This window comes from Bombyx mori, chromosome 26 (assembly GCF_030269925.1).
Source record: "Bombyx mori chromosome 26, ASM3026992v2".
NCBI classification, from domain to species: domain Eukaryota; kingdom Metazoa; phylum Arthropoda; class Insecta; order Lepidoptera; family Bombycidae; genus Bombyx; species Bombyx mori.
The window spans coordinates 10920613-10947841 of record NC_085132.1 but is presented as its reverse complement, the minus strand read 5'-3'; the positions used below and the strand labels follow the sequence as shown (position 1 = coordinate 10947841).

Here is a 27229-nt window from a genome sequence, read left to right as displayed (position 1 = left end):
GCGACCCACTGAGAAAATCCAGCGAGAAACTCAGTAGGCTTACAATGCTTATATTTCTCGCTGCAAAGGATTTTTTTTGGGACAAAACGCAATACAAAAATTTGTTCTCTGATAAACTTGAAACGAAAGAAAATGTAAGCCAACAAATGTTCGCCTAAATGGTACCGTGTGGTATACGTAACTGATGATATGACAGAATGTTTATAACCGAAAATGAATTGGCTTAGAATAGTACCACCTCGTAAATATAAGATTCTGTTATTCTAAGTCCCGGGAAGAGTTCTCGTGTGGATCGCAAGAGGCGACTATGGATTCAGAAGCGATCTCTGAGTGCTATACCATTGTATTGAAATTGCCAACCGGCAGTTATTGGTGGCCGAGCGGTTTGTTCGCCCATATGGGTACCACTGTCCTACGTTTCTTTATTACATTGTATTTTGGATTTTGCATTGCATCCGAAACTAGATGCTAGGTACAAAAATAGCCTTTGTTGTCACGGTAACACGGAGAGCGACTGCCATTGCGGGTTCAATGTCTACGAACTCATGAAAACTATTATGCAAGAATTTAGGTGTGTTGTTTATGTCTGCTTTCTGCATCGGCTATTATTAATTTGCACCTTACTATTATATAATACTACTAGCCGTATTTGCCCGCTTCGCTGGGCATTTAAAATTAACATTATTATTTATTATCATTATTATTAGTACCAACACTCATATAAATATTAGCCTATCCATTAAGTACATGTATTTTCTATAATACATTGACACCAAGTCAATCGGATGCATGGTTCAGTAGTTATAACGGAACATCCGTAAAAGCCACTGTAGATTTATATATTAAGTATAGATTGTCACATGAAAAGTGAACATCCAAACGTAATAAGCTCATGTTACAGAATCGGAAAGAACGAATGTCAATAAAAAAATATTGCTTACTATTAGTGATCAAATTCGAGCACAAAAATGATTCCAGAAATGGAAATGAAAGACGTTTCCGAAAGTAATTCCTGACCGAAAGAATTATCGTCGGTCGAACGCTACGCATGAAAGTAAAATAACAATTAAATGTGCATCAAACGTATGCTACGCACCTTTGAAGCGAAACGGACACACTTTTTGTAATAGCACAACACATAATCAATTATGTACTTTAGACGATCCACAAACGGAATAATATCGTGGAGAACGACCGCCCTCATACAGTTAGTGGCTCAGAACATGCATGGTAAAGAACTTGACGCAAAAAATCATGCACATATCGCGGGCCTTGTCAGTGCAGCGTGTCGGCAAATAAAAGTCCGCCACGAGCTATCTTTGGCCTCATTATAGAAGTGGCTGCCGATGAGGGTGGTGAAGTGACCCACAAATGGATTGACCCAGTGTATAGTGCCAGTGCAGTGACATGATGAGTCCGTTAGTACTTTTGCTTGCTTTCGTTCTGGTCGGCGATGTAAGGGCCATTGTGGAACTGGACTGTAACGATAATGCAACATGCATCGAACAGATCCCAAAGCAGCTGATCGTGAATTTGAGACAGAAGAAGGCTGTAAAGATCTTCGACTTGATAACAATCGAACCGTTGGCGACAAGGCAGGCAAGATCGAGCCAGGATCTGTGGACGAGATTCCTTGAGAATCATGCCGTTAGCTTCGATTTGCTGGACTACACGTTCCAGATAACTCCTCGTGAAGACAATACTAACGCGTTGAATTTTGAGGTTTTCGAGAGCAGAACTGCTAAGGGTGAGCAACTTTTTTGATTTGTTGATATTATTATGGTCAACTATTTGGATTGTCATTTGAGCCAATGGAATGAGATTTATCATGCATCTTAGCATTCATTTAGTAATCGTTTGAATTGATGATCTCTTTGTTGGTAAATGGTACAATTAAAATAAGCCTGCCAATTTAAAAATTGAATTCTGAGACGAAAGTGTTTCTACATATTATACATGAAAAAAAAAACATATATTTTCGTTCTATTTATACAAGTATAGAATCGAAATTACCCAATTTGTTTTACGGATATTCTCTTTCTACCTAAAGCTACATTTTTTGTATTACGAGTAATCATTGACACTTCTTACATACGGTGAATATTACAGATTGGAAAAATATCTAATTTATTTTTCCTGTCTATATCAAAGTCATCAAAGTGCCTAAAAATTAGGAAATGCTTACTTTATTTACACCGTACTGGTTGGTTTTGGCGCAGGTTTTTTAATTGCTTTATTCTTTATTACTAAGTCAGATGATTGTGTTCATGGCCAATCTGGGATTAAGTGGTTATCGCACCCATAGAGATCAACAACCTACCCTTACCTACACGTAATTCTTCATGAGATTGATAACTTTTCTATTTTCACTACAATTCATGCGTTCGTACTTGATGGAGATAATAGTCGTAAATAATGGCTGGGCTTGCCTTAATTAGCCTGTACCAAATTGTTCCAAATATTTAGGTTATTTCTTCTTATTTCTGCCTAAATATCTGCTATTTTTCGTGAATCAATTTACAAACCGCTCCTAGGTAAATGAGTTTATAATTAATTTTCTCTGCGGCGCATTAATTGTTGCACTCTAGCAATTTCAATGCATCGCTGGTTACACAGTACGTGGTTGGTTGCATCTCCATTATTTCCTTATAAGGCATCGTGTGTATTATTAATTTAATATTCAACTTAATTTTTTGACAGATAATTTGAATTTTAGAAATATTTAACAAAGAATTGTTTTGAATTTAGTAGTAGTATTATGTGATGTTTTTTGGTCAAACTAGTTTATATTGGATCTCAGTAGCGTTTTGATTAAATCTACTCGTAACTGTCTGGAAACTGGTAAGGATATAGTGTGTACTGTGTTTTGTGTTAATTTAGATGGAGTTAGATTGAAGTCGTCGTAATGAAATACGTACTCAACAAATGATCACGATTGACTTCCACGGTGAAGGAATAACATCGTGTAATAAAAATCAAACCCGCAAAAATTATAATTTGCGTAATTACTGGTGGTAGGACCTCTTGTGAGTCCGCGCGGGTGGGTACCACCACCCTGCCTATTTCTGCCGTGAAGCAGTAATGCGTTTCGGTTTGAAGGGTGGGGCAGCCGTTGTAACTATACATGAGACCTTAGAACCTGTATCTCAAGGTGGGTGGCGCATTTACGTTGTGGATATCTATGGGCTTCAGTAACCACTTAGCACCAGGTGGGCTGTGAGCTCGTCCATCCATCTAAGCAATAATAATATTAATAATAATAAAACTGTAAATACCTTACAGGTATAATTGTTTGTCTGCTTATGCCAGGCATGTGAAATGCGAACCACAACAATAGGACGAAATTTCCACCACAAGAATTCAATCTGTATAAAATTTTCAGTTACTAATTGAATTTCATTAATGTTGCCATTCAATAGTCGACTGTATACAACTAGCATTTAAGATGTACATTTGTAGTATAAGGTACATAAATTACAGACTTGAATTTCACTCTGATTTCATATCTAAAAAGATCTAAGCCATATAATATTGTCAACCAACTATCGACTTTAGAATAGAGGACTTAAGATGGACATTTCGTAAAATCAGATCTTCACACGCATGTCGTGCAAAATACGGACCAGTGATTCTTCGACGACTTCACAGAAAACATTTTCACATACCTGAAAAGTCTTTCTCCTCAAAGAATTTAAATAGAAATCTCTGGTTAATTGGCTTTAATTATTGTTTGTTTGACAGTCGATTAAAATAGATTGGTTTTCAGAATATGAGTTAGGATAGAACCATGGTTAATATATCTAATCTACAGTACGCATCTTTTAGAGTTATATGAATAAATTGGGCAGCCGTTGTAACCATACTGAGACCTTAAAAATCATATCTCAAGGTGGGTGGCGGCATTTACGTTGTAGATGTCTATGGGTTCGGGCAACCACTTAACACCAGGTGGGCTGTGAGCTCCTCCACCCTTCTATGCAATAAAAAAAAGGGGGTATCTACTCGTATGAGCTCATTAAATGCCCTAATATCAGTGCATTGTGACAGAACATACATTTTCAAGAGTTATTTATTATTATCCTACCTATGCTGATAGCCTTTAGAGGCTATTTCAGCTTCACCCTAACGTGTGTAGGTGAGCTTACGGGGCTCAAACCGGAATGCTGCTAACACTGGCCCTAGCAAGATCAGTGCTTCGCAGAATCTACCACCGGATCGGAAACGCGACCCACTGAGAAGATACGGCGAGAAATTCAGTGGGCATTAAAGAGTAATTGACATAGAGCGGTATCGTAACGCACAAAAATAACTATTGCTGTTTTAGTATACTTCATGATCATTACTAATGTATAAAGTCTCTCTGACGTCGAAAATGATAAGCATCTAACAGACAAAGTGGACAATGCCCGTGAAAGCAATTCCGATGTCTGAATTCTTGATTTTTACCTTTGATCCCTTTCGCGGATGACTGATCTTAGTTTTACATAGTTTTACATACAAATATCTTTTTCGGGTGGCAATGTAGATGGTGCTGGCAGGGAGGATAGTCCGTGAATTATCTAAGCCTTAAATAACCTAACTGTCGTTCAATAAAATTGATTCTCCGATCTTAAGTTGTATGAAGGTATGTTTACACTGAGTCTGCATGACCCACTTGATGTTAAGTGGTTACGGGAGCCCAAAGACATCTACAACGTAAATGAAATTCAAGTTCTAAGGTCTCAGTATAGTTACAACGGCTGCCCCGCTCTTCAAACCGAAACGCATGACTGCTTCACGGCAGAAATAAGCAGGGTGGTGGTATTTACCCGTGCGAAATTAACATTAACAATTAACGCTTTAACATCTATAAGCTTTTTTAATCATCAATGTTCATAATGATAGTTTCCTTTCGTAATTAAATCTAAACATGGCATTATTAACCCAGCACAGCTTAAAACTTTGCCTCTGTGTTCACAAGACGAATATACCACAGATCCGCGTTCAGTTATCGTCATTAACTGTTAATATCTGTCTACGTAAAGTGAGAAATGTAACAAAGAAAATAATGTAAGAACGCAGTGAGAATGAGACTTAAGGAAAATTATGGAAGGAAATGCAATGAAAGTAAAAAATGTAAATATAAAAGAAAAAGAAGTACAATTTGGTACAAATGGCACAAAAGGAACAAAGGAAATAAAATACAATAAAAATAGTAATTGACTGAAACGTAAATCTAATATACAATTTCAAATATTGTATTATACCAAAGAAAAAACAGAAAACAAGCCAAAAAGCCTTAAAAATGTCCCTGACACTGACTCGACAGGGGAAGGCGCTACTAAAAAAAAAAAAAAAAACTGTCTACGATACCACAGAGTTATAAATTATGCGTACATTAAAAGCGTGCAGCACGCAATGATCAAACAGTCTGAAAAAAGTTGCTGGCATACTTGTTGCTCTGTGGCAGCTTAGGGAAAACGTCTTTTAAGGCGGATGTTAAATTCCTCTTAGAGAAATAAGAAAAATCTTATAGTCCACTGCGTGCCAATTAATTAGCGGACACGAAATGTGGCTGCTGACTTTAAGTATAGATATCAAACCAATTTACGTTTAATTTGTTTTTTTTATTTTTATTTACGTCAAATAATGTCTTAGAAATCTTGAACAACTTCTTGGCAGCGAAATAATTCAATACCCGACAGGCAGTATGCCTTTGAAGAGTTTGATGGCTCCCGTACACCTGACTTCTTCAAGTAGGGCATTGAAATATTAGCGTTGTGTTGGCAGAGATATACCTTTTTTATCCTACCTATTCTAGTAACTTCGAGGGGTTATTCTAGATTCACCGAGCTAGTAGGTGAGCTCACGGGGCTCAAACCGCCATTATTGCCATATGCCGTAAGCCGTATTGCCAACACTGGCTCTAGCAAGTGCTTCGCAGAATCTACCACCGGATCGGAAACGAGACCCACTGAGAAGATCCAGCCAGAAACTCAGAGAGCAAGCGACGGGTTCGAGGGAGAGAATATAAATCCTACAGCCAAAGTTTATCACAGTTTTATAATTTCCAAACTCGCCCAATGAGGAAGTTTTGCAGTTACTAAATTCCAATTACTAATTTCAAATTCCATTTCACATTTTAAATTTTAGGCTTTAGCCTTAAAATTGGTTCAATAGAATTTCAATCTTTGTCGAAGATCAGCTCGAGGATCGCGAGCTTTTGTTACAAAGCTTACGGCCACTTGTTTGAGGGAAGCTCGAGAAGTGAAATGTGTTGGAAGGGCTTAATTTGTTTGTAAAATCATTTATTTCGATAGGTAACGCTTTTACTGCGCACCTGGTTTGCTAATGACCATAAAACTCTACGACTTATCTATTTGCAAGACTCGTTTTTTTCAAAAGCAATAATAGATCAGTCAGACAGTTAGGCATTTAAAATTGAAGGCTGTTTAAGATTCATTACACTTCGTTTAAAAGGGTCTTAAACAAGTCACACTGACAGCCTTCCTGACCAAAAACAGTAATAAAGAAGTCCTTTACGTGACAGAGACCTGGGTCAATACGTGACTGATCGTTACTGGTTCAAATAGTTGGGGCTATATTCTGGGTATTCGTCCCTGCAAAGCAGTACTTTAATTCTATTTTTAAGTTTTCAAGTCTCACGTGTCATGTGTTCACGCGTAATTTGCGCAATATAGGAATACCATTTTGTTCCAATATTTTATATCGCCTTAAGTTCAGATACGAATTCTAAGATAGAAATCGTAATTAACTTATATAACAGCTTGCTCATCCTTGATACCGATGTGTGACTGCTGTGCACTAGATTTAATATGAAAGTTAAGAACTATCAGGGTGTCAGATGGCGACTACAGATGCGGACCTACATAACGTTCTATCCACAACAAAAGGTTTTCGATTTGATTTTATCTAGATGACATCATTCCTTCGATGTGGAAGATGTGAATGCAGATGTTTTATTTGGCAATAATTAATTTGGTTCGAAAGTTATTCCAATACCTCACAAGGATCGTTGAATTTCATTAGGGCGTAATAAATATTTCGGGGAATTCCCGGAGGTGCTTTAACGACCATTTTATCGACTGATGACTTTCATTAGTTGCTTATCACGCCTGTGAGGAGCCCTTGCATACGGTGTAAAGACTAATTATCAACTAGTGAATAGGAACCAGTAAATCGGCCGAGAATTTGTGAGAGCATCTCCGATTTTTGTAATAGCGTAACTTTCATAGCAATAAACATTGATATATAATAAACGGAGTGACGAGAGATAAATTAATGGTCGCAATTGCTTAAATTATAGATGTTTCGGATCAGACTTCGAAGAAATCTAGCAGTAAAGCAGAGGAAGACAAAGAAGAGGATAAATCTCCGAAATTAGTTATCAGTAAGTTTTTTGACACTATTTACCGTTATTAATTCGTAACGCCCTGTACACGCTTGGCGTCGCACCGTGGAGAGCGCGATGAGGGCTGGTGGCATGACCTGGAGTGATTTTAAGGAGCATACGCAAGACAAGGTCAAGTAAAGGAGAACTTGTGAGGGCCCTATGTACCAGCGTAAGGTACCCCTTAGGACAACAACAACAAAAATATTTACCGTTGCGACGTGGTCGTGCCTACACCTTTTAAAACATTACAAGCCTCAAAAGGGCTTCAGTAAACAAAGACAATTACTTTATGGTAGATTAGGTAGCGTGCCTTTCAGTTGAAAAAACAAAATTTTCCCACAACCGATTATTCAAATACAAACAAAAACAAATGGAGAACCAACCATTGAACCCGGAACACGTGTAAATGTTACGGCTGTGTCTTTGACAACGGTAAATGTAGTTCTTATGTAAAGAAATATCAAAGAAAATAAAATACTACCTAATTACGTATTTCTGAGGAACCGATAAATATTGGGAATGGTAAATTGTAATACGAATGTTTTTTCTGAAACAATCAAAGACTGTTGTTTCATTTAAAAAAATATATAAAAAACACTGTTTAAGGGCAATTTACTCTCAAAATTTACTTTTTTTACTTCTTATATGTAAACTACAATAAGCCATCGTCATACGTAATGTACTGCCCATTATGACCCTCCCCAAGTATTGCGACATGTCCAGCTTCAAACGAGGCTTCAAAATAAATCTTATTCTTAAGGGTCCTTAGGGGTAATATTTCTTCAGCTCAGGGTGTGGCTTCGAAATTCCCTGGCGTCGCTTGATTTGCGGTGAGCACTGACTATATTGTGACCCTGGCATTGTTTACGTCCATGAGCGATGGTAACCAGTCACCATTATGTGGATCGTCTGCTAAAAAGGCAAAAAAACCACGGCAGCTTTAACTGCGTATCAAAAGGACCATGTGACTATCAGACATTACGGTAATAAAAAAAGATCGAATGTCCTAATAACAGTATGTTTGGTTAGCATTCAGAACCGGCAACACCGATCAGCTCAATCCGACCCCGGTCACCGTCCTCGTCGAATTCGTCGCTTGCAACGAAGGGCTCTCGACGAGCGAATTAACCCATAGACACAGCCCATTAAGTTTCTCGCCGGATCTTCTTAGTGGGTCGCGTTTCCGATCCGGTGGTAGATTCTTCAAAGCACTGCTCTTGCTAGGGTCAGTGTTAGCAACACTCCGGGTTGAGCCCCGTGAGCTCACCTACACACGTTGAAATAGCCTCTCAAGGCTATCAGTATAGGTCGGAAAAAAAAAGCTCAATCCGCAAATATTTTACTTCACCAACAAATCATTAGCTATAGTTTATCACTAAGAAACAACCCCTCAAAATCCAAAGTTCAATAAACATTTATGATTTTACTGTTACCGATGTAAATAAATTTTCATACATCGATGGCTGAGCCACTCATAGCGGGAGCTGTTTTTTTTTGTCAAGCAATAAATAATAAGTAAAGGTACCGCTGGAATGTTAACGAGATGAGATAGTTCTGAAATTGAATCTAAATTAATTTGGAGAGCCAAGTTATCAGTAATGAATCATATTCTGAATCAAAGACTGGAACTGAAGTCTAGAAAGAGTCTCCTTGTTTGTTTAAGGGACAACACAATGTCCCCTGCAAGGTCCCCACGCCAAGCGGCGCGCGAGGTGTGTAGAACTGGATGGTCCGCAGATTTTGGGAGCAGACCGTGGGTGCAAGGATGGCATTTAGGGCCCTACAAACTAACCGAAACTCCTGCACTCTAGCCAAATCGTCCGATCCCTCTCAGGTCAAAACCAAGACGGGGTAAGGGTGTTGCCGCGGCCAATACTACAACCAGACTGCTAAATGAGAACAAGGCTCTCGAACGTCAGCCATCTCGGTACGGTAGTCCATCAGGTTGCCCATGCAGCGGCACTAGTGGCCTGGGTTATCCCGCCAGGTCATAGCAAGCGTTTTTTTTTCTGGCAGAGGGCCGAGCCTCATAAGAGGTTTCCGCGCCTAGAACCGACCGCGGGTCCAAGGGTGTTTAAGGGCCCTATCCACCAAATGACTTCCCTTGCACTCTCTCACCCGCCCCAGGCAGTGCCGCTGGTGTTCCGGAATGCCCCGCTGAGGTCAGAGCAAGTCTGCCGGGCCGGAGTGCGATTCACCGCCAACCGATCGCTCTTTTCACGATGATGTTACTTTTGGGGCGACGCACTAGAATACACATAGCGCCCCGCGCGACTTCAATCCCCTCAGATCGCCCCATGACCTTCACCGTGGGAGGTCACCATCTACAGGGGCCAAGGCGTACGCTCGTACTATCTCCTCGCACTAACAGGGAGGAACTCACAGAAGCCGAACATTGCCTTCCAGGACGTCGCTGTCCAGGTTTGTCGCAGGTGACAGGTTCTCTGCTACAAGCCTGGCGAGGGCAGCGCGCTGCTCTGCAGAGAAGAGTCCCGTTTAGGTTTCGCTGGAAGGAGTTTACTAACTCTTCAACGTTTGTTTTTAAAGCATACTCTTTGAGTTGTGTCATTGCCAATCGAAAAACCTTGAAGCCAAAAACCGAAACCGAAATATTTCATTTCTTTCATTCAATCAATATGATACGTAGACGACCAGCATTAATTAAACTTAAAGCTATCCCAAGTAAAACAAGTATCGGTAATTTATGATTAAATATATATGATAGAATGTGACTATTCTGAGTGAGACCTTAGAACTTATAACTCAAGGTGTGTGGCGCATTTACGTTGTAGATGTCTATGGGCTCCAGTAACCACTTAACATCAGGTGGGCTGTGAGCTCGTCCACACACATAAGCAATAAAAAAATAATAATATGAGGTGTCAAATATGTTCTTATACCTTGCGTATAAGTACTCCTCACTCGAAGGCGCGGTAAGTTAAAAGCCGGTATCGCTACGTATGTCGTGCGACAGTAACCTTACCATATCGGTAAACAAGTCTTTTGATGTTTGCCCGTTTACGATCGGAATAGACAGGAGACCGTAAAAATCGGCGACACTTTGTTTTTCATAGACACCGGGCGCTCACAAAACACTATTAGTTCATAAAATAATATTTTTCTGTACAATTTTCTTGTATAGTTATGAGGTGTCGAGATTAGCGGTAGGCAGCGGCTTGGTTCTGCCCCTGGCATTGCTGAAGTCCCTGGGCGACGGTAACCACTCACCATCAGGTGGGCCGTATGCTCGTCTGCCTACAAGGGCAATAAAAAAAAATAGCAATGCTAGTGTTTTCATTTTAGGCAAAGACAATGTTCGTGGAATGAAGGAAGCTTGAAGTCTTGGCAGGTTTCGTTAAAAACTACAAAGGATTTATTTATCGGTATACATCTCATTAATTTCAGTTTTTTAATTGATTTAATTGGTGAATGAGCACAGGGCTTACGTGATGGTATGTGATCAGAAAACCATCATTAAAATTCTCCTATTCAATCAGCAACTATGTATTAGCCCTGTAACTCACCAATGTCATACTCTTGGTAAAGAATGTATATTTGATTACTTCTCAGTGGAAGTGGGCTTTATATTAGCATCCATCCAGTACGCACTTTTATTCCATAGACTTATAAATTTACTTAACCGACTTTTTTTTTATATAACAGAAAAGCTACGTACGATATATTTTATAACTACAGGCTTTTATCGTAATCGTAAAGCTTTCGCCTCAAGCTGACACGTAATTTGCTTAGTATAGACCAATAAAGTTAGTGTAGCCTTTCAAAGATTTATGATGAAGCCGGTAGGACCTCTTGTGAGTCCGCACGGGTAGGTACCACCACCCCGCTTATTTCTGCCGTGAAGCAGTAATGCGTTTCGGTTTGAAGGGTGGAGCAGCCGTTGTGACTATACTGAGACCTTAGAACTTATATCTCAAGGTGTGTGGCGCATTTACGTTGTAGATGTCTATGGGCTTCAGTAACCACTTAACACCAGGTGGGCTGAGAGCTCGTCGACGCGTCTAAGCAATAAAAAAAAAAAAAAAAACATGACTAAGGAAAGAAAATTTCATAAAATTTGATGAGCCACAGCATACGCTTATAAAACTTGCTTATATGAACTTGGTCAGTAGACTGCTAGGTCTCTGCCTTAATAATACATATAAGCTATTTTTTATAATCATTGATAACTGGCAAAACTTATCAACATAATGCGTGTCTACTAAAAAGTAACAATATAATGATGACTTTGCAAATTGGCACAACAGTGTGCCTCGTAAGTAAGTGTTCACCATTAGCAGATAGTCAGTAGCCAGTATTTACCTCTCTCTCTGAACTCAAAAGCTGAAATATAACGTAAGGTATAAGTTCTGCGGAAATAATAATAAATAACTGGGAACCTATTTCGTACGATCATCCGGCACCAATTTAGGATTCCCTATGTTATAGGAACCTGAAATGGATAGTCGTGTCGTCGGCGAATAAAGCTAACTGGGTCGGCGGCGACCGGGGAATATTGTTGACGATAATTCTAACTATATAATTCGCTTCTTCCGCTTCGCTTCAGGTGATACGTTCGCTGTTCCGATTACTAGCTGACTGCGTGCCATCTCTGCAACGATTTCATAGTCGATACGACATCCCTAGAGTTGTCGAGAACATTCCTCACAAGTCGAGTATTTTCCATGTGTGTTTCCGCTATCTGACAATAGATAGCGTTGTACTTCTCGAGCGTTCTAGATGTTTCTAGATGCTTTGATATTCGTTATTCTTACCGGCGTAACAGTACTTATATATATATAAATACATACCTATATAGATAAAAAATATCCAGACAAACAGCAAACAAATCTATGCATCACACAATGTTTGTATGATTTTAGGAATCGAACCCACGAACCTCGGCACAACAATCAGTGATGCTCACTATTGAATCGCCGAGTTAAGAACCGTGTTATGAGAAAATTGTAGCCGTCAAATTGAAATAATGGACGCATTCTTTCATCATCAACGCTCTAGTTATTATTATTATGTCCTGTTTCCGTTGTTCAAATTATTATTTTCTTTTTCATTTCACAAAAAAACCTAACTTTGTGTTTTATTTGATAGGCAAAACGTAATGGCAGATTTTATTTCGATACAAAATAATATGCTAGAATATATTCACGTGAATCACTTGCTCAAAGATCAAAGTCTATATTTTCCATTTCTTCGTCCATGATAAGCTCACAGATGAGCTCCACCAAATTTCGGACATTGCAACAAATACTAGTATTTAAACCCTACTAAAGGTTGCCCTACTAAATTTAGGTTCAGCTCAAAAATGGTCCATGGGCTACGGTAACCGCTCACCATCAGGTCGGCCGTATGCTCGTCTGCCTAAAAGGGCAACAAAAAAAAACACGTGTGGCACTCGGAGACTGCCACGTTAAAGCTATTGTATAGCATTTTTTATCAACTTATGCAATTATAAATCGACAATAATAATTTAATATTAAAACAACAAAAAAATAATGCTATGTTTATAAACATTAAAAAAATCAAAACATTAACTGTCCCCTTCACACTCATAACCTAGACCGCGCGAGGGAGAGATGGGCAGACTTTTCATGATGTGCATGCGGCAGTGCGACGTCACGCCGCGCGCTTATTCACAAACACTACACAAGCGCAACGTGTGAATGTGTTGAACGCGAGCTACATAGTAGGCGTAGTGGGGGTGTCAGGTTATTTTCGTAACGGAATTTCTTGATTCAGTCGCCGCGGTCAAAGCCCGCGATAAAATCTATGCAATAGCTTAAAAAAAAATAAAAAATAACACTTTTTACTTTCAATAATTTCAATAACAAAAACATTTTCCTTTAAAATTTTCCCCTCACATATTCATATATTTTATGCAGAGCATCGAAAGCAACTCTCCCAGAGCCCTCGTAAACACTAAACCATTTTATCTACCGCTCCCTCAGGAGTTCGTTACCATAATGCTTGATTTAGACAGCTGAATCAAAACGAAGGGGTACAATGGAAATTCTTGGTTAGCACGACTCTATTGGATCGATTTCTTTATCTGAGTAGCAGAATCTTCAAACGCAATTATAACCAGCTTAAATTTTTTTATTGCTATGTTGTGTAGATAGACTTAAAGCCCACCTGGTCTTAAGTGGTTACTGGAGCCCATATACATCTACAACGTAAATCTGCCACACACCTTGAGAAAAATAAGTTCTAAGGTCTCCGTATAGTTACAACGGCTGCCCCACCATTCAAACCGAAACGCTTTACTGCTTCACGGCAGAAGGCAGGGCGATGGTACCTACCCGTGCGGATTCACAAGACGCCCTATTCCCAGCTATTAAGAAAATTATAAAATAAAATAAAATAAAAATAAAATATTTCAAAATTAATTATGAAAATCGTGTGTGAAAATCGTATTCACTCGAAAAACTACCTGTCTGCAGGATTCGAACACTGGCACAGTCGCATCCCTAGATACAAATGCACCGGGCGTCTTATCCTTTAGGCCACTAAGACTTCAATTTGACGATTAACATTAAAATTTGCCCGAGTGTCACCAATCACGATTTCATAATTTTCAGGATTCCAATCAGGAGAAAGGATTTTTTCATGATTTCAACAATATTTTCTTATTTTAGTAATAATAAAACGTTTCGTAATATTGCCTCTTTGATTACTACATAAGTTTATTAATTATTTATCAATTATATTTATATTTCGCGTTATGCATTAATTTGGTCAGACCAAAAAAAAAGGCAAGGGAAATTATTTCGCATCGGTTTTCATTCGGTTTTTGTGAGCCATACACAGATAATTGAAACTAATTTTGTTTCTAATTGCGTCAGACTACTCAGACAATGACAAATAACCTTTTTCGTCCGTGAAAACGACGAAAACTGTGAGGTCTTAGAAAAGAATCGGTAGGCAGCGGCTTGTCTCTGCCCCTGGCATGGCTGAAGTCCATGGGCGACGGTAACCATTCACCATCAGGTGGGCCGTATGCTCGTCTGCCTACAAGGGCAATAAAAAAAATGAAATGAAAATAATAAAAACGGGAATCGAGCCTTAAAAGGATTCTTAATTATAACATTTTTTTTACTAATTCCAATATAGCATCTATACTAATATATAAATCTACAGTGATTTTTACGGATGTTCCGTTATAACTACTGAACCATGCATCCGATTGACTTGAAACTTGGTATCCATGTAGAAAATACATGTACTTAATGGATAGGCTAATATTTATATGAGTGTTGGACTCCCTACTCCAGTTGCGGGGGCGTTAATGATGAGAATCTTTGTGTGGGTGAGAAAAAATGATGCTAATTTTAAATGCCCAGCGAAGCTGACAGGTACAGCTAGTAAGCATATAATAATTTACAAATCGTAACTGATGTGATTAGTGGTTTATATTTCGATAAATTATCGAACTTTTCCCGCAAATACCAAAAACAGCTATCAGTACAAATTTACGAACCTCAATTTCACCGCAGACCGCGCGTTCTATTTAATTAATTAGTAAACTCTTATTACTATTATTAACTCCTCCACGTTAGTAATAGGTTATTAGTGTAATTTTTTAATTTTATTATTTATTTGTATATTGTAAATAAAATTATTTCCTTGCATTATAAGTTGAATTAGTTTTTGTTATCGTGTTGTTTTGTCGTATAGTTGTAAGGAACATAACGTACAAATTCAGCACTTTATTTTTTTTGGTCGTGCGCACATAGCTTATGTTGCAAGCCAGATTTTGTTTCTTTTTACTTGTGTTTTATGTATATTTTTAGCTTGTGATGTCTATTGTGTGCCTGATAAATAAAAAAATACCATTAATTTCTATTTTATTAACAGAAAGAAAGCATAAGAAGAAAGTGATGCAAGTCCTCATCCCTATGCTCTTCGGTATGAAATCAGCCGGCGCTGTCATATTTGCCTTCACCGTGGTGGCTGTGCTCACCATCAAAGCATTCATAGCCAGCAAACTGGCGCTAATGGTCACCGTCGGAATGGCTCTGAAAAAACTCTACGACTCCTACGGTGTAGGGTGAGTGTTTTTCCCAACTAAGGGACTATATTCATAAATATTGCTCACATAAAATTGAATAAAATATATATGAAAGTAGATAGCACTAACCTTATTGCTCTTATAGTGGTCAGAATATAAAGTTGAATTTAAAATTTAATTGGAACCTCGTCGGAATTTACTTGGCAATAAAAAATTATATGCTTAGGCAAGCTATGTCAAGTAACATCAAAAGGACTTTTAATGAGCAGTAGGAAAAAGCTTGGTTGACCATCAAGAGCCATGGACGATCACCATCTGATGAGCCGTACGCTTGTCACGTGAATTTACTTTTAAATTACAATATTTTCATACTATTGTTAATATACAGAGTATAAAGAGAATGTTTTGTAGTAAATATGATATCGCAGAATTTGGACACATCGATTATAATATACTTGCAAAAAGTTATGTGCTCATCTACTTTCATATTAAAAAATATAAATTAATTATCAAATAATGGGGTAGATAGAAAAACACAAACCTTGATTTAAAATATCTGAATGATTACTTTTTCAACATACACAGCTTATTAGTGTTCGTGGACTGCATGAGATGAATCTCATCATTACATGAAAATAATTTTTGAAATCACGTGATCAAATGTGGTCAGAGCTATAAATAATAATAAATAAATAAATATTTACTAACAATCACGCCACGTTAACTGGTCCCGTGATAAGTTCGTAAAGAGCTTGTGTTACAGGTACCAGATAACGGAAATAAATGTAAGATTTTTATTATACACATACATATATTTAATGTACATCCATAACCCTGGAAAATACATTTATATTTATCATAAAAATATCATCCCTTGGCGGGATTCGAACCCGCGACCCTCTTATGTAGTGACCATGTCACTTACCACTACACCAGACGGCCGTTAAAGTTACTAATGAATTTATAGTGAATTGGCATTTTGTGGCAAAAACAAGCATAAAATTAAAGCAGCTTTGTATCAAATGAAATTCGCTATGTAAATACAAGAATACATTTACTCTGAATTTAATTTTCGGAGCTTCTGAAATCGTCTCAAGAAACTAATTTCGTAAATAACTTATTATCAGCAAGCGATCTAAGTTGTAAAGCTGAATTTAATAAAAGTTCATTTCAAGAATCCTTTAGTTTTATGTGAGTTTTATACAAATTGTGTAAAGCAAAATCTACACAAGCGAGTCGTAAAACATTAAGTGACTTTATCAGACTGATGGAACCGAGAGCTTCACTTTGTCGCTGAAGCTTCAATCTCTAACAAAGCTTAAAGATTCTAGACGCACGACGTAGAAAGTTGTGCTCGGAGGTTCCCTACGTGATCGAAGTAGAAGTGAGAAGGTTTTTTTTATTTATTGCCCTTGTAGGCAGACGAGCATACGGCCCACCTGATGGTGAGTGGTTACCGTCGCCCATGGACTTCAGCAATGCCAGGGGCAGAGCCAAGCCGCTGCCTATCGCATAAAGGTCTGCTACTGGCGTAGCTTATAACAAAATAGCAACGGCACGGCGCGAATTCCAAAACCGATATCCAGGGGTGATATTTTTCATAACCAATCCACAAATTACATGTGCTGATTGCGAGGAACCTTCTGCTTACCGTGGCATCGCTAGTTAATTAAGGATCATGGCTAGCAATAGACTTCCATAGATTATTGCATAATGTCCGGCTTAATGCCATAACTTACGATATGAATATCCTGCAGACGGTTCGATACAATGACATGACGAATCCTCACCACTGGATGTATTTAATTTAATAAATACGCTTTTATTAGCTACAGACGTATGTATGTTGGTATGTAACGGAATCTTTGAACATGATTTTGACCCCCTTCAAAACGTCGGATTAACTCAAAATTTGGTTTACTTATTAAGGAACGATGACAATTCAATTTAAAAAAAAAAAAACAAAATTCAATAAATTGAAATTCAACAAATAAATTAAATTATGAACCGATATGAGTAGAATATTTTAATAATATCCTGAAAAGCACCCCACACTTTTTTACAATAAAATCATTTTTTCTTACACTATTTTTAATTCAAATTAATTAAATTTTATTTCCTATTTTTTAGTTGGTATTTATATAAAAGCGTATTTTGTTAGTTTTTTTAAACTATTTTTTTTTTTAAACTAATGTAAATAGACAGGCAAAATATAGTATATACGAAGTAACACAGTATATACGAAGAGTATAGAATAATGATCATTCGGTATATAATATATATTCAGTATATATTAGTATATATTACTATCTAACTCTCGATTATACTTTTTGTGTTTGTGTTTTTCTATGTACGTTTTACGAGTGTATGATCTTCTTTGGACACTAGTGTTTAAATAAACTGTCAATGTGACGTCTAATGACAGAAGACAATGACAATGACACGATCACGTGACTGACGCACAAGTATTATTGATACTCAATGCTCTTGGTAGATGACAAAAATAGTTTTTGGGTTTTTTGTAGAGTTACCTGTATGAATATTTTATTAGCATAGTTATTATTTATAAACAAGCACATTTCTTTATCCTCATTTCCAAACAACAAATTTGAATTTATGTTATATGATGGGTTCGGGAAACGTAGATGACTAGATAAAGGCTAAAAAAATTTTTTTTATCTATTCGAGGACCACAAAAAAGATATTGCGAATCTTCTCGCCGAGTGAAATGAGTTTCGACGTAATTGCTCTCCCTTTTTCTCAAATTCTCATTTTTTTCTCTCACCTGATAATTAGTTAAAATCCAATATGGTGGATGACCTCCTGAGCTGAGCCAGTCTTCGCCCACTTGCCCTGGGGAAGCTGAAAAGGAATTTAGGCCATCAACAATCTCCAAAAAAAGGGAAGGAAACTCAACAAGATAGTAACGGAGAGGGAGCCTCTTCAATGAGGTCTCATGAACTTACCCTCTATTGAAACCTGATCAATAGACTGTGCTCTTATTCAGTGAAAACAAAATGGGAAGAATCAAGAAACCATAGCTCCTAAAACGTCAGTTACAATTTGCCAGTGCTTATTATTTTTAAAAGAAAATGTCGAGATGTCTGAGAATTAACGTTAATTGCTTTACGAGAGTCGAATTTGCTGAATGTCGTGTTGTCTTGCAATTCAGATGATTTTTCCTGTTATTTTCATGTTCAATTTAAAACAATTTTTGTATTTTTTTTTGTTAATTTACCTTTGAGACCAAAAGCTTAGAAGAGATACATACTTGAATTCTGTCTTAAAATAATTTAATAACAAGACTCTAGAATTTAGTTAAATATTTAGAATCCTAGACTAGATTTAATTTAGACATTATAGTAGAAACAGCAATAATGTCTGCCTCTGCAAGTACAGACTTAATGTCGTAGACAAATATCTATGGGATTAATATGAGTTGCTACTATCGCATAGTTACGCCGCCACATCATGCCGTTATAAAAATTGAGCTAATCTTATGAATTTTGTTATTTATTTTGAACCGACACGGTTTGGTATTTTCTACGTAGGACAACTGGTATATTATACAATTGAGACATAGGTTCTTCACGTCTCAAGATGGGTGGTGCATTCAACTTAGACTTCGGTACACCACACACCTATGGTCATGAGTTGATCTGTCCAGTTAGAATAGAGCTTTGAAAAGCTGCAAGAAAACCAGAACCGTGATTATCCCGGGCGGGGTCGTTAGCCGTTGTAGCAGTAGCTACGAAGTTTTATTCTCTTTGTAGAGATTTAACTTTATTTTGTACGATTTCAACTTTCTCAAGACTTCGAAAAACGCCTCGATAGGTATTTTAAGGCAAGAAAACAAAATCTAAATTATTTAAACAGACTTCAACACTTTGGCGTGTGAACGGTTAAGATAAAATAATGGAACATTTTGATTTCTGAAGCGTCTTTGTTGTCGGACTTAGAAATCTGTATATATAAAAATGAATTGCTTTTCGTTAGTCTCGCTAAAAACTCAAGAACGGCTGGACCGATTTGGCTAATTTTAATCTTGAATTATTTGTGGAAGCCCAGAGAAGGTTTAAAAGGTGGATAAATATGTAAATGCTCGGAATTAAATAAAAATAACAATTTTGTTTTTCCTTTGGTGTGTCTCCCGTCGGATGGATTCCTTTTGTTTGTTTTAAGTTTATTTTATACAAAAGCGTATGTCTTTTATTTATCGATTGAGGCACTATGTAGTCTGCCGGGTCAGTTTGTTTGTTTGTTTTATAATACAATTGGATTTAGTTGTATTGAGCTATTATTACTGCGCTGGCGCTATGACCTCCAAACGGGTCTTGGCCTCTGGCAATAAATACTGCCATTCATCCCGGCTTTACGCAATACCTTGTCAGTTCGGCGCTTGGAGCTCGCAGAGATCCCTTCCACAGCGACTGACCAGCAGTACTTGGGCCTCCCTAGGGAGTGGCGGCCTTTTGGTACACCCGCGTATACCCGATTCACAGCCCAATCCAGCTCCATCCCTACTAGAAGCCAGAGCCACTATTTGTTTTAATTGAGTTTCTTCTTCAGCATATTTCATATGCCTATTACTACAAATGAAATCATGATTGACCATAAAAAATTACTACAATCTGTAATTTACATTCGTTTTGAAGTATAAACAATAATTTCTTTCTTTTAAATCTATCTCTTGATATACAAGAACTGCTGTAACATGAAAACATTTTCGCAATATATTAATAATATATTGGCCCTTGCATCAATACTTCAGAAGGCTATACGAGCAGACTATTTCACTACAAACTTTGACTGAACGTAACGATACGACTGCAATAGAGTGACTCGACGTGATTTGAATAACTCACGAACTCAACAAAAAAATACATAAAACCATTTCCATTACAGTGTCGGATTACAGAACCATCCTTATCTGTATTCCCAATATCCGATCGATTTCCCAAGCGCCTCATCGCACGCGTACTCCATGAATGGAGTGAGCCCCCAATTTGCGTCCCCCGATATATACAATCCGACAGGGCTAGGGCAGTCTAATGTTCATGATATCCTTCAACACGACGCAAATGCTCAACCGTCGCAACAGGCGCCAACATTGCAACTAATCAACGGCACGCGAGCTGCTGAACGATGGGATGGTAAGTCCAAACTGGAGAGACTCTTCGATCCAATCATCAAAAAGTTTAGGAGAATTATTGAGCCGATAGCTACTGTTGTTTACGACGCTATGCCGGCCACTTTCAGAGATCTAAATACTGCTACCACTAAAAGTGTTGAAGCTATTGAAGAAGTAAAAACTCCTAGAGAATTCTTACAGCCCCAACCTAGGTTAATAGCGCAAAGGAAAAACGCTCGTAAAAACAAACCCAAAAAGTTTAGTGGTATTAAAATATCTCTAAATAGATTAAAACATAACAAAGATTTAGACGATTATGTCAAAAACAAGAAATACAAGTTTAATTATCCTAACACGTATTACTATCCAAGGATCAAGCATACGGTAAACCCGAATCAATTTTTAGTTAAGCCCAATAACAGCAGATTAGTACCTTATAAAAGAAAAAGCTCTAACATGAATATCGCCTTGGTATCGAACGAGTCTGAATGGAGACCGATAGTAGCTCATAACATGAATTTTCCGGCTGTAACAACTTCAAGTAAGTCTAAAGCCCGAAAAAATGTTACACGTTTTAAAAGCAATAGAAGAACTAGACCCAAAAGAAGTCTAACTTTTAAAAACGAAAGTCAATCAATAATAGACAAAACTAATAAAATTGAAGGTAAAGGGTTCGTAGATTTTCTAAGTTTACTTTTCAGCGATGATCCAATATCGAAACTATTAGATGTAACAAAATACACAAAGTCGTACCTAAAAGAAACTTTGAAATCACAAGAACCTGAATACTATTCATACACGTACAGTATTTTGATGGCCACTTTAGATTTCATAGATGGAATGCTAGACGCAGAGAGTGCACTAGAGTCCGAATTATTTGAGAAGAAAAAAATAATCAAGAAAACTAACCAAAAAAGAAAAAAATCTACTTTTAAAAATCAAAATAATTGTACAGAAAAAAGCAATAGGACATAAGTAATTCATACCAAAGTTATATTATTATAACACATAATAATGTTGCATTTATTAGTATTTTTGTATTTGGTCAAATTTCAGTGCGGTGATGGTCAGAGATGGCTTACAAATTTTTGAAAAGAAGCGATTCAGTATCTAAGTAGTTATTATCGTCATGTGGATGTAAGATGACTCAATTTATTCACACACTTCCAACTTCTGTCTGGTGTGAACTTTAAAAACTGTCATGAGTAAAGTGCTACATCATTGGTATCTAGCATGGTTTTAATAAAATCATAAATTTCCGTTCTTTGTCTTAACCATTGTGTTCTTGTTATTGGTTCGCCATCCCTGATGTAAATATGTATAATCGATATAATCATCGTCTCCTTTGTAAATATTAATTAAATTTTGTACACTGGAATTTGGGTCTCAAAATACGTTTTGACAAAATCTTCTCCGATTATAATACGGTCTAAAATTTCGTCCTCTTAAATTACAATCTGTTTGTTTCGGACCAACTGTAGTAATTAAAACTCTCTTTGTTATTTTCGACCCAAATTCTGTAACGTCTAGTTACAAAAGATGTCACCTAATTCTGAACTGATTTATATTTGAGGATTACGAGCAAAATCACTCAGTTTTGAGATATTGGACTAATGTTTCATTTTTATTAAGCTTTGACAAAAAGCATTTTTTACTTTTTGAGATTGAGTAGGATATTTAACGACATCCTAATATATTTTAGAGGATCAAAAAGTCAGATGATTCGTAAACTGTAGTGATTTTGTTCAATATTTGACAAATTCGATTTATATTTTCAAAAATATTTATGCAAAAATCTTTATGTCACAGGCTACCGGAGACGTCCAATGTTCTATGGAAGCTCGCGAACTACTTCAGAATCCTTTTCGGGCTACCAACCCAGCCAATGAGCTATGCCCAGACGATGTCAATGCCAATGTACGCCTTCCCACAAACTTATAATCCGGTAACGATGCCCACAGGACAATAGAATAAATTGAACATACGGATATTAGGATCAAGTGGACTCTAACAATAATAGCTAAATGCCAAACCACCAGTGTTTCTTGATCCTTGACCTTTTATCTGGTGGTTTGGCATTTAGCTATGCTTGTAGAGCTGTGTCTTCATTTAATTAGACTTGCTCTGTAGTTTGTTTTTTTTGATTAAATCGAGACACAACTCTGAAGTCCCACCTCTTATGAAGACTGATTCTTGATTATTAAACAGCGCGAGCCCGTCGACTTTGTTATTATTTAATTTATTGTTTTTAATTTTAAGCTCGTTTTAAGGCCCTATTTATTCAAAAAAAAATTAAACTTTTGAATTTTGAGATGTATTTGTTTTATTTTTTTATTTCATAATTTTTTGTTTCGACGAATGTTAGGTTTTCACAGAATATAAGCAACACCACACCGCTACCTACGACGAAATATTCAAAACTTGTTGACAGCGATGAGGATGCTATGAGTCACTTTAGGAACAGCTTGTTAAAAATCCCTTTTTCTATAGAGCATGGCTGTTCGTCTGTTATCTGTACATGATTGTTTGTGGCTTTGTTGAAGTGAAACTTCTTTATCGGCGTTGGAAAAAAATTTACCGTCACATTTTTCGGTTACGCGTCACATTTTTCCGTTACGCGCCATCTGTTTTGTATTCATGTCTATGATAATAAAATCCTTTTGTTTAAACTTTATCTAATTTAACTTTTTTGTATTCATGTCTATGATAATAAAATCCTTTTGTTTAAACTTTATCTAATTTAACTTTATTTAACCAATTTCTAGAAAGTTGCATGTAGATCATTTTTCGAAAAATAAGGCCATAAAGAAGTTTCACTTCTTACGTGTGTACACTAGTACACGCACACATTTTTTATTTCTTTCTTAGCGCTCCATGCGTTCTTACTAGAGATGAAACGGATAGTTTTTTGGCCGGATATCGGATACCGAATATTCAGCAAGTTGCGAGGCCGGAGCGCCGCATATTTGGCTACCAGATATTCAGCCCTTTCGGAAATATTCGTGCGCGTTCGTGTTGTGGCACATGAACGAAGATCGCGACGACTCGGTACGAGGACTATTTGATATTCATTCACAACAATTTGCTACTTGTTAATTTTGAGTATTAAACAAACTATTTAATAAAACAATCACTTTTGACGTGCGATTATAAAAATACAAGTTGTCCATAACCTATTGTGGTATTATTTGCCTTTTGTATAACCATGAGATTTTCTTAAATTTTACAATACGAAATCCGACCGGATTGACTTACCATTCGGTATCCGGCCGGATAGTGAAAACATGGCCGGATAGGCTGGATACCGGATAGATAACGGATATCCGTTTCATATCTAGTTCTTACTTCGTTTATCCGACGGAGTTGAAACTTTTACAGCTATTGTAGACTCTTCAGGGAATGTTCCCGAAACGGTAACAACAACATACAACATGTTGCAGCCTTATTTATTGTATTACATTTGTGAAACAGTTTGCAGCCAGCAGGCTTTATATGGAGCTTTTATTGCCCGCCCGTATACATACTGCTACGCGCTGAGGTTCGAGATAAATAAAAAATCTACCGGAGTACAACTTAAAACTGTATTTATCACTTACAACACTCGCAGAACAGTTTAAAATTCTTAATTCACTTCTTCCGCTTCGCTTCAGATGATCAGTTCGCTGTTTCGCTTCGGGTAGGTCCGATTACCAACTGCCGGCGTGCCATCTCTGCAACGCTTTTAAAGTCGATGCGACATCCCTAGAATCGTCGAGAACATTCCTCACAAGTCGAGTACCTTGGTCTCCCTGGTCTGACGCTGTGGAAGGTGATCTGCGCGAGGACGAACCTACTACTATTAGTAGTATTATCATTATCTCACATTATCATGGCTGAAATTTCGCCTTTCCACCGTTGAATTAATCAAATGAAACAAAGCATCGTAAATTGATTTGCAACATTAATATTACGAAAACATGTTTTAATCTATATATTAATACGTGAAGCAAAAACTTTGTATCCCTTTTTACGAAAATTGCGCAACGGAGGAGAATGAAATTTTCCACACTTATAGAGAATATAGAGAAGAAGTGCACAATGCTAATATATTTTTTTAATAATGCATAAAAGATACACTTGTATTGATTCCGGTATCTTTCCAACAGTTTTTAAAAAAGCATTAGTGCACCCCATACACAAGAATGGTGATAAGATGAATATTACAAATTACAGGCCCATATCAGTTTTATCAACCTTATCTAAGATCTTTGAGAAATTATTAAATAAGAGACTGCTAAATTACCTGAAAACGTATAACATAATTGCCCAAAACCAATACGGTTTTAGATCTGGTAGAGGCACTGAAGACGCAGCACTGGAACTAACCTCCACTATATTAGAACACCTAAACAACAAAGCTAAAACGCTCGCCATTTTCCTCGATCTATCAAAGGCGTTTGACACTGTATCTGTACCTATATTGCTGAGTAAACTGGAAGTCATTGGTATCAGGGGACACTCACTCAAAATATTTCAAAGCTATCTGTCTAACCGCTCACAAATAGTCACCATTGATAATACCACCAGTGAAGAAGCGTCTGTCACTTACGGTGTCCCGCAAGGCAGTGTCCTTGGGCCTACCCTATTTCTTCTGTACATAAACGAGCTTTGCTTGTTAAAAATTAAAAATACAAATATCGTTACATACGCTGATGACACAGCTGTAGTTGTTCATGGTGATAACTGGATAGAGACGCGTTTATGTGCAGAGGAAGCGCTGGCGACGGTATCTGATTGGCTTAAAACTAACTTGTTGACCCTTAATATGGAAAAAACTAGATTTGTTACCTTCTCTCCGAGGAATGTATCGCAGCCACCGCTTTCCTTTTCCTTGACTGTTCATCAATGCCATTCAGAAACGAACACACATGATCTTTGTCCAAAAATTTCACGAACTAATGCTGTAAAATATCTTGGTCTAAAAATTGACGGCACCCTATCTTGGCAAGAGCATATAAATGATTTGGTTGGAAAAGTACGAAAGCTTATCTTTGTCTTTCGGAAGCTAAGAACATCAAGCGATCTCCACATACTGAAAATGGTTTATTATGCTTTGGCACACTCTGTCATAACCTATTGCATTGTCGTTTGGGAGGCTGTAGGAAAGGATTATTACTTAGATTGGAAAGAGCACAGAGAGCCGTGCTTAAAGTAATATCTAAAAAACCAATAAGGTTTCCAACGGAGGAATTGTATGATATCTGCAAAGTGCCTCGAGTTAGACAATCTTTTATTAGGAGCACATTGTTACGTAAACATTTGGAACTCGTTTTTGACCCTAATATCTGTTCGCAAACTCGTCGTCAGGGCAGAGTGTGCAAAATCTATGTAGCAAATTATAATGTAGTCAGGTCTCACTATAGGTATTTAAGCTCTATTCTGTACAACAAGATAAATAAATTACTAAATATTTACCCACTTATTTCTAAAGAAGTTAAAATTATCATTGATAGATGGCTTTTCTCCCTTACATACGAAGATATGGAAGAATTACTGGAGTAGATTACACATTTTGGTAATGAGCAATTTATATATTAGGTATTAACACGCATCTACACATACACTCAGACATACACCCACACACACACACACACACACACGCACACACACACACACACGCACGCACACACACACACACACACACACACACACACACACACACACACACACACACACATACACTAATTGTACTTCTAGATTTTGAAATAATATTGTATTGATTTGATAATTGTATTTAAAATTAATTATTATAATGTGTTTATGAAATATTTAAATTTATATGTTATTGTTCGTTGTGTGTAGGGGTTGGCGTTGTTATCTGCAACACAGTCTATGACTACAGCAGATAACATCGTTTCAATATTTGTTATTATGATTAAAATTGTATGTTTTTGTAATAAATAGATAAATAAATAAATAAATAAATAAAATAAATAAATTAAATCAATAAAGAAAACATTACACACACTACATACCATGTATTTGACGCACACACGCATGCATACTATTTATTGTCAAACTTTTGTTCTTGACGTCTGTTGTCAAATTGAGAATAGATTAAATATTGTTTGTCTTTGTTAATATTTTTATAGTGTAGTCTTGGCGAAATTTGTGATTATAGAAGTATAAAATACAATCATAATAGTGTAGAAACTTACAATTCCAATTAATTATAGTCGAATTTCGACTACTGCGGGACCTCTAGTATTAATAAGCAATCGATTATTATTTTCTTAGAATCAAATCTCATTAAAACTGTATAGAAACATTTGAGCACCGTCGTTGCAATCAAAAGATCGCTAGTGAAATTCGAAGAAATAATATTTTTAGAGAAATCTCGAATAAATCAAAGGAGATATATTTCACAAACATCTGTTTTCATTCGGTTGGATGGGGCTATGCGAGAGAACACAATCCATCTATTCAAATTTATTGGAAGCATAAATCTTTTTGACAATTTTTTTGTCATTGGCTCGACAATTCATGCAAGGAGTTTCTAGTTTTATAGCCTAGACAAGTGAACGAGCTCTCAGCCTATCTGGTGGTAAATGGTTACTGGAGCACATAGATTTCACCCAAATGCCACCACCCAACTTGAGATATGGGTCAAGTCTCAATTGTAGGTTCTCTAGTCCCTCAAAAT

At 37.0% G+C, this 27229-nt stretch overlaps 1 protein-coding gene across 1 annotated transcript; it reads left to right on the top strand.

Moving 5' to 3' along the window:
• Positions 1 to 1321: 1321 nt before the first annotated feature.
• Positions 1322 to 22858, top strand: LOC101740498 (uncharacterized). The gene is made up of 5 exons (XM_004926053.3): positions 1322 to 1747; positions 7307 to 7390; positions 15263 to 15455; positions 20322 to 20569; positions 22357 to 22858. Exons 1-5 carry the CDS (start codon positions 1408 to 1410, stop codon positions 22434 to 22436), a joined length of 945 nt encoding a protein of 314 aa, XP_004926110.1. The 5' UTR covers positions 1322 to 1407; the 3' UTR covers positions 22437 to 22858.
• Positions 22859 to 27229: the final 4371 nt, after the last annotated feature.